The sequence below is a fragment of the Physella acuta genome, unplaced genomic scaffold (assembly GCF_028476545.2).
Source record: "Physella acuta isolate Inbredline_101_S28 unplaced genomic scaffold, ASM2847654v3 ptg000873l, whole genome shotgun sequence".
Lineage (NCBI taxonomy): Eukaryota > Metazoa > Mollusca > Gastropoda > Physidae > Physella > Physella acuta.
Window position 1 is genome coordinate 420,001 of NW_026732390.1, and position 9,483 is coordinate 429,483.

At 37.0% G+C, this 9,483-nt stretch overlaps 1 protein-coding gene across 1 annotated transcript in view; it reads left to right on the plus strand.

Annotated features, from left to right (window-relative positions):
• LOC131952427 (uncharacterized) overlaps positions 1-8,268 on the plus strand; it is a 9,857-nt gene extending 1,589 nt beyond the window's left edge. The window contains exons 3-14 of the mRNA XM_059315062.1: positions 510-637; positions 878-1,022; positions 2,485-2,673; positions 2,761-2,826; positions 2,932-3,039; positions 3,130-3,267; positions 3,517-3,603; positions 3,700-3,775; positions 4,006-4,043; positions 6,494-6,569; positions 6,800-6,819; positions 8,210-8,268. Coding sequence (XP_059171045.1) covers positions 510-637; positions 878-1,022; positions 2,485-2,673; positions 2,761-2,826; positions 2,932-3,039; positions 3,130-3,267; positions 3,517-3,603; positions 3,700-3,775; positions 4,006-4,043; positions 6,494-6,569; positions 6,800-6,819; positions 8,210-8,268 — 1,130 coding nt within the window. The remainder of the gene's footprint in view (positions 1-509; positions 638-877; positions 1,023-2,484; positions 2,674-2,760; positions 2,827-2,931; positions 3,040-3,129; positions 3,268-3,516; positions 3,604-3,699; positions 3,776-4,005; positions 4,044-6,493; positions 6,570-6,799; positions 6,820-8,209) is intronic.
• Positions 8,269-9,483: the final 1,215 nt, after the last annotated feature.

Consider the following 9,483-nt stretch of genomic DNA (forward strand, 5'->3'; position numbering starts at 1 on the left):
TATATATATATATATATATATATATATATATATATATATATATATATGTGTGTGTGTGTGTGTGTGTGTGTGTGTATGAGTGTATATGTGTATAAGCTTTAATCACTGCAAACTTAATAATAACGATGTTTATCTATTGTATGTTAATAATACAGTTGAATGTAGCATTGTTTTCTCTTTAGTTAGCAAGTTTACATCATGGTGTCACCTCCACCCTCTTGTAATAATTGTCGATTTGCTTTTAAAAGACTATTTAACTTTAATTTTTAATTAATGGAACTGGCAAAAAGCATATTTCTTCTGCACATTTTGCAATTTTTTTTGTCTTGGTGTCACCCCCTAAATGGAGTTACCCAGTGCAGTCCGCACCCCTTTCCCCGCCCTCGCTGCGTCTCCGTATATATATATATATATATATATATATATATATATATATATATATATATATATATATATATATATATATATATAGTCTGTGCCAATTTAGTTTTACTTGTCGCCCAACAAAGGAGTGACGCTACACACAGGTGACATGACAAAACCACTGACCATCAAAGGAGCAAAGGAGAACATAGACACGGTCTTTCTACATACAACCTACTGGGAAACCATGAGTGTGGACATCGAGTATCAGCAGGTTGGCCTGTGATAATAATTAATAACAACTGTAGTGTCCTGTGCACTTAGTAATCAGCCGTTGTTGCAATACATTCAGTGCAATACATACAGCTGCACATATAGGCCAACAGCTGCACATAATAACATAATTCAGACCAACAGCAGCACATAACAAAATAATTCAGCACAACAGCAACAGCAGCACATATTAAAACAGTTGAGGCCAACAGCTGCACATATTCATGTCTGTTTTCTCCAGGGCTTTAACGTCGTGAATGCGGCCATGCAGAGTAAAGTCAAACACTTGATCTACATAGGGGCTGAGTACTCCAGTCTGACAGCCAAAGAAAGATGCAAGTATTTTGAAGGAAAGGCAATGGTAGAAAACTATATTGTCAATGCAGGTATGTATTAGCGATTTTTCATTTACTACAATTTCCTAAATTGTCAGGTCCATTGGAAGACGATTCCTTGGGAGAAACTGTAACTAATCAAAAACTTTGCCTTATAATTTATGGGGAAGCGTCTATTTTTATCAAACATCCACTGAGTGAAGATTTTCTTTGTGAATTACTGGACAGAGCCCTGACATTAAAATCAACATATCTCAGTTGTCTAGTTTGTAAAATGTCATCTCAGCTTGAGTGTGTTTGCAGGCGTTCAACTGCATATCATGAAACCATTGTAACCATCTGTGATAGAAATTCTCGTATAGACAGTGGGATTGAGAATGATGTTGAAAATACCTATGATATAACAAATCCAAACACCTTGTTGACCTTTCCTAGTTGTTTCGACCGTTCCACACCTATAAAAAGTCATGGCAGCTATACTGTTGACTCTTGTGACAATATTCTATCACCATCTACCTCAGAAATTGAACCGTTTATGACCCCTCCTCAATCTTCTAGAAAAATACATTTATCGTTAGCTTCTTCGTTGACCCCTCCTCAATCTTCTAGAAAAATACATTTATCGCTAGCTTCTTCGTCTCAGGATAAAAACTTTTGTGCCCAGTGTGCCAACTGCCCTTGCCGTAAACGTTTAAGTGCCTCAAGAAAATAAGATGCCAGTTTTGATAACGTAGCTGAGAATGCTGACAGACTTCCTCTTGAGCATTCAGATAGTGGCATTGGACTAGACACTGAACCTGGTTTCTATGACATGGAATCAGGGTCAGAGGAAGAATGGGATGATTCCGAATATAATTTTCAAGATGATAAATGTGTCACTACCAGTCGTCGCTGCCACCATAATCATAAAGAACATGCTTGTGATATAGATGAAATAGCTTGTAACAGTAAATGTCTTGAAAAATTGCCATGTCCAGACAAAATTGATACATCAGAAAAGACAGACCTCAGTGTTGGGGGGTTGCTAAATGGCAAGGGTAAGAAGCTACTTTCTTTTGGGTCAAAGGTTGTTGGCTTTTTGGTTTTGTTTTGTTTTTTTCCTTCATTTCTCCAACCACCTTCTCCTTCTTGTAATGTGGGGGATTCCAATTGGAGTTATTTCCCTTACCATTTAGGTGGGTACAATACTGTTCTTTACTTTACTAAGATTTTGTTTTTCTTATTCATTCATTGTTCAAAAAGTTGCCTTTGACCCCCATAGAGAGTGGCTTTTTATCTAAAGGCATTTTATAATACAAGATGTTTCCACTCACACATATTTACAGATTGATGGCGTGCCTCCAATTGGAATCATGAGTGAATGGCTTTTGTGTGGCTTGTTTGGTTGAAGTGGCTACAAAATTTCTTTGTTAGCTTTTAAATATGATTTAAGAAGCTTAAGCTTTATGAATAGAAATTTACTTGAGAAATAATGTGCTTTCAAAAAGTAGTTATTTCATTATTGATACTTCAGGTGATGTGGGATTTGATGAATGGGAAATTCTTCATGAAGATGGACATCTAGATGATGGTCTATATAAGCCATCAGACATGTATGTGCCAAAAGATGACCAACCTCATTCTCCAGCTGACAAAGAAAAGCCCATGGACATAGACTCACCTCCCCCAGTTGTGGGAGATGGGTTTGGTGATGAATTTATGGGTAAGTCCAATTTGTGGTTGTGTAAAGTAGTTTCACTCTTAGTTATTTTGTTATTATTTATATTTGGTTTTATCTATTGTTTTTCAGATGCAGATGATGGCTGTGATGAAGATGATGATGATACCTTTGGAGATATCGATCAGGATTTTTTTGGTAGGCTATATTTTAGTCTCTTTGAAGAAGTTTTGCTGATGAAATAAGTTCGATTAGCATTATTATTTATTCCTATTTCAAATAGTTGTTCTTGTCATTAAACAGCACAAAACTTTATGGGCACTGGAGGTTTGTTTGAAGATCCACCTGCCATGTCTAATGTCAACGCCACGAATGACGCATCTGAGGCTGCTTCCGCTTCACCTAAACGAGGTATGTTTAGAACAACTTGCAACAATTAATTAGCTGTTATAATAAAACGTAGCGCCAACCACATTTTAAACTTTGATGTTGATGTCTCAGATGATAAGAAGTCTTTGGGTGGTGAGACTGATGCAGAGGAAACTGTGCCCCTTCAAGCTGCAGCTGCTGGTGTGTCTGCTGTTTCTAGCACTATGGGGGAACAGACTACACGTGTAGAGCATCTTGATACTGTTCCAGGTATGTTGGAGTTTTTTATTATTATTAACTCTTTTTGGAGCAAGACATCTCTTTACAAAAGCTTAGTAGGGTTTGAATTCTGGGCCAAATATTAAATTTTATTGATTTGGTACTTGAAAGGTCCATTCCATGCATTCTAAAATGTGCTATGTTAGATTACATAATATTGCATTGGTTATTTTTACCTTAATGCTATACCAGTTGTATTGTGTTTATTTACATGTGCCAATTAATTTTTTAATTCAACAGAAAAAAGAAGAAAAGTTGGAAGAGAGAGTCTCCCTCCTGGAAAAATTCAGATATTCTGTTGGCTATTGGCCTTCTATTTCTTAATAGGTAATTTTTTTTCTAAGTTACAACATATTCTATGTATATTGCAAATATATTATACTATTTTGACTTTTTAAAAATTGGAGAGTTATTTAATTCTAGGCTCAGCATTTGCAGAAAAAGAATACACGCATGTGTGTCGATATGATGGAAAGGTTGATGTGTGTATTCCCATCGAGTAAGTTTCCTAGCATGGCTAAGTTAGCATGAAAATCTTAAACAATCTCTTTTCATTTCTTGTTTTTCTTTTCACCACTTTAGCCGTGTTTTGCTTGATTTAGTTCACTCTTTACTCTCTTTCTTTTTTCTACCATCTGCTATGTATCATCTGTGATCCAGGGTTTTCTGTTGGGCACTTTCCTTCAATTGGCTTAACAGTAGTTATACATTGCTTCCTGTTATTTACAGACCATCCGAAAAAGAAAGACTGAAAGAGACCGTAACGAGTAAGTCTTTTGTGTGGCTACTAGTGGGAAGTGTATTAGCTGGACACTGCGGTAGGTTTTTTTATTCAGTGTTTCTTCACAGAGGGTTCCCACGCAGCCGGGAAAAAAACGAGAATTTCGAAATTTAATTTCCCGGCCGGGAAAACCAGGAATTTCGAGGAATAGCCGGGGAATATCTTTAAAAGAACGGGAAATCTTGCTTTCCATGTTTTTAGCGCAATTTCCATTCTGGAGAATGAGTGGCTGAGTAATAAATGTGCGATTTAATAATTAAACTAACGTTTTAATGATTTAGTGGAAAGTACTCACGATACATTAATATAGTTAACGTCTAATAATTACCAGGTATATTATTTTCAATGCATTCAGTATCATTCAGAGTTTAAAAAAAAATAATTTAAACAGTACAAACACTGATAAAGCTACGCTAGTTAAAATCATATTAGCGCTAAACGTTCTTGAACAACTTTCTATATCATGTCTTTACTAAGGGGGTCATACATAAATGATGTCACGCTTTTTTGACGATTTTACTTCCCACTCCCCTCTGTCACACATCGTTACAAAATTACGGACCCCCCCCCCCCTCCCCCTTACGAGTGTGACGTCATTTATGGACGACCCCCTAATGCTGGTTGCTGCATTCATGGCGAGTTCGAGTAGTAAAGCGATAATCCGAAACTCTAGAATTTGGATGCGGACTGAACACGTCCCTAAGGGGTCGCCCATAAACGACTAAAATATGTAAGAGATCCCATGAGCGACCAAAGCGAAAGAAAGCAAATTAGTTTAAATTATTTTCAGTGCATTTAAAAATCTTGTTTTTTTTTTTAATATTTGTTTTAATTTCTAACTTTTAGTGATTTTTAATCTATGAAGTGGACACGACTAAAAATATTTGCCTTAAATCACAATCAGTAGATCGCGATATCTGTAAGGCTTTTATCTGCCCCATGAGAGCAGCCGTCCGTGACCATATTTTACAGACGACAGCAAGTTCGTAATCTTGTTACTCCCCCTTAGTTTAAAATCGTTTAAATACTTTATTATCTGCCCCTAATAGCCTTCACTAGATCGACCGGCTCTACGAGTGTAAACATACTCGTGCACCACAGCTCACCTTACTGTTAGAGTGATTTAATTTTGTTATCCTCCTTTAGTTTAGAAACATTTTCATTAATTTTCAAAGACTAATTAGATGTCTGATTAAATTTTAAAAATTGTTACACTCGTATTGTCATAGAAGTGGAGCTTATCTGAACAGTTTGAATTAATTTTGCTATCCCCACTTAGTTTCGAAACATTTTCATTAATTTTTAAAGACTAATTAGATGTCTGATTAAATTTTTAAAATTGTTACACTTGAATTGTCATCGAAGTGGAGCGTATCTGAAAAGTTTGAACGAAATCGCTGCATTAGAAGTGGGTCAAAATTGAGTTACAAGATTTGCCACAAACAAACAAACGTTGCGAACTAAATAAAAGCTCATAATAATAAAAAAAAAGTCGTATTATTTATTGATTTCGTTAACAATACTATGGATTGTGGATACAGGAACTTAGCGTATTTAGCTAATCCACCAACCCCACCGTAAAATAATGGACCTGCCAGAGTTTCTTTCTTGCATCACTTCGGGGGATGGAGGTGGGGGGGTGCACGTCCATCACCCCACCCCCTCAGCGGGAAAAAAAGAAAAAAAATGGGAAGCATATACTAAATAAAGTGTACTCCCCCACCCTCCGTAAAACTTAAGTGCGCTCCCCCTTCCCTCTAACAAAAAAAAATAACTTAACAATTTTAGGAAAACGCCCCTAACAATTTTGTTATAGTTTAAATATATGTACACGATTCCTTGAATACAATCAGGAATTGATCAATGTGTCATATTACTTCTTTTCACAATTAAATAGTTTAATTTATTACTCGACCAGTTTAATAAATTTCAGTGGGCCCCAAAGTAAAGTATCAGAAATAACCAGAACGTCATTTAAACAAAGAGAACTATAGATCTATATCGTTGATAATTCTCATAAAGAAAACAGGATTAGATAATGAAGAGGTATCTTCATTAGTGCTAATATACAATGAAAATGAAAATATAAGCAAGTCACAGTGGCGTAGCGAGGTCGGGTGTCACCCAGTGCGGCACTAAATTGTGTCACCCCCAGAGACGTAGCGACCCTTCCCGGGGACAAACTTCTAATTTTCGTTTTGCACTTCTTAAAAGACTATTTAACACTCGAATTAATCACTTAATTAATATTTTGCTATTTTTTGCCTTGTAGTCACCCCCCCCCCTAAATGGTGTCACCCGGCGCTGTCCGAACCCCCCCCCCCCCCCGCTACGCAATAGGTAATTTTTTTTCTTAGTTACAACGTATTCTATGTATATTGCAAATATATTATACTATTTTGACTTTTTAAAAATTGGAGAATTATTTAATTCTAGGCTCAGCATTTGCAGAAGAAAAATACACGCATGTGTGTCGATATGATGGAAAGGTTGATGTGTGTATTCCCATCGAGTAAGTTTCCTAGCATGGCTAAGTTAGCATGAAAATCTTAAACAATCTCTTTTCATTTCTTGTTTTTCTTTTCACCACTTTAGCCGTGTTTTGCTTGATTTAGTTCACTCTTTACTCTCTTTCTTTTTTCTACCATCTGCTATGTATCATCTGTGATCCAGGGTTTTCTGTTGGGCACTTTCCTTCAATTGGCTTAACAGTAGTTATACATTGCTTCCTGTTATTTACAGACCATCCGAAAAAGAAACGAGTAAGTCTTTTGTGTGGCTACTAGTGGGAAGTGTATTAGCTGGACACTGCGGTAGGTTTTTTTATTCAGTGTTTCTTCACAGAAGGTTCCCACGCAGCCGGGAAAAAAACGAGAATTTCGAAATTTAATTTCCCGGCCGGGAAAACCAGGAATTTCGAGGAATAGCCGGGGAATATCTTTAAAAGAACGGGAAATCTTGCTTTCCATGTTTTTTAGCGCAATTTCCATTCTGGAGAATGAGTGGCTGAGTAATAAATGTGCGATTTAATAATTAAACTAACGTTTTAATGATTTAGTGGAAAGTACTCACGATACATTAATATAGTTAACGTCTAATAATTACCAGGTATATTATTTTCAATGCATTCAGTATCATTCAGAGTTTAAAAAAAAATAATTTAAACAGTACAAACACTGATAAAGCTACGCTAGTTAAAATCATATTAGCGCATAACGTTCTTGAACAACTTTCTATATCATGTCTTTACTAAGGGGGTCATACATAAATGATGTCACGCTTTTTTGACGATTTTACTTCCCACTCCCCTCTGTCACACATCGTTACAAAATTACGGACCCCCCCCCCCCCCTCCCCCTTACGAGTGTGACGTCATTTATGGACGACCCCCTAATGCTGGTTGCTGCATTCATGGCGAGTTCGAGTAGGAAAGCGATAATCCGAAACTCTAGAATTTGTATGCCGGACTGAATACGTCCCTAAGGGGTCGCCCATAAACGACTAAAATATGTAAGAGATCCCATGAGCGACCAAAGCGAAAGAAAGCAAATTAGTTTAAATTATTTTCAGTGCATTTAAAAATCTTGTTGTTTTTTTTTTTTAATATTTGTTTTAATTTCTAACTTTTAGTGATTTTTAATTTATGAAGTGGACACGACTAAAAATATTTGCCTTAAATCACAATCAGCAGATCGCGATATCTGTAAGGCGTTTATCTGCCCCGTGAGAGCAGCCGTCCGTGACCATATTTTACAGACGACAGCAAATTCGTAATCTTGTTACTCCCCCTTTGTTTAAAATCGTTTAAATACTTTATTATCTGCCCCTAATAGCCTTCACTAGATCGACCGGCTCTACGAGTGTAAACATACTCGTGCACCACAGCTCACCACACTGTTAGAGTGATTTAATTGTGTTATCTTCCCTTAGTTTCGAACCATTTAAATTAATTTTTAATGGCTAATTAGATATCTAATTAAATTTTAAAAATAGATAGACGTGTATTGTCATCGAAGTGGAACGTATCTAAAAAGTTTGAACGAAATCGCTGAATTAGAAATGGGTCAAAATTGAGTTACAAAATTTGCGTCAAACCTACAAACAAACAAAAAATAATTTTTAAAAAGTTGTATTTTTTATTGATTTTGTTAGCAATACTACGGATTGTAGATATTTTAGATGGGCCTACAACAGGAACTGAGCGTATTTAGGGGTAACCCACCAACCCCACCGTAAAATAATGGTTATGGACCTGCCAGAGCTTCTTTTTGGCATCACTTCAGGGGGTGCAAGTGAGGGGGGGTGCACGTCCATTATCCCACCCCCTCATCGGAAAAAAATAGAAAAAAAATACATGGGAAGAATATACTAAATCAAATGTCCTACCCCACCCTATGGAAAATTTAAGTGCACTCCCCCTTCCCGAGTTTGCCCCCCCCCCCAAACTCCACCCCCTCTGACAAAAAACCTGACAACAATTTTAGGAAAATCCCCTAACAATTTTGTTATAATTTAATTATATGTACACGATTTCTTGAATACAACCAGGAAATGATCAAGGGGTCATCCATAAATGACGTCACGCTTTTTTGACGATTTTTACCTTCCATGCCCTACCATCCGTCACACGTTGTCACAAAAAACCAGACCCCCCCCCCCTAAAATGACGTCACACCTCAGCCTACACCCCCCCCCCCTCAAAATTGCTTAAAACATCGATATTTTTCCAAAATCTTGTCAGAACTCTGTCAACGTAGAGTATTTTGATCAATTCCTATTACCATTTATTAAAACCGTTTTCTAAAACGCGAAATAACGTCTAAAATTCGATTTATAACATTGCGTTTTTATAATGCAAAAGTGAGACGTCATACCATCTGAAACCCTCCCCCCTTCCCCTCATCACACACCGTCACAAAATTACGGACCCCCCTCCCCCCCCAGAGGCGTAGTGACCCTTCCCGGCGCCTTTGCCCCCCCCCCCCCCCCTCAAACTTTCGATTTGCACCCCCTCAACCTTTCAATTTATTTTTCCAACCCATTTTGGTGCCCCCTAGCGTCGGCGCCCGGGGACATATGTCCCCCCCCCCTTGCTACGATACTGCCCCCCCCCCTACGAGTTTGACGTCATTTATGGACGACCCCCTAATGTGTTATTTTACTTCTCTTCACCATTAAATAGTTTATTTCTCGACCAGTTTAACAAATTTCACATGGCCACAAAGTAAAATATCAGAAATAATCAGAACGCCATTTAAACAAACAGAACTATATATCGTTGATAATTCTCTCAAAGAAAACAAGATTATAAAATCCAGAGGTATCTTCATTAGTGCTATTATACAATGGAAATGAAAATATTAGCAAGTTATATTTTTAGAACCAGGTAACGCAATTATTACAGTGAAATAAAATTAGTGCGTAGT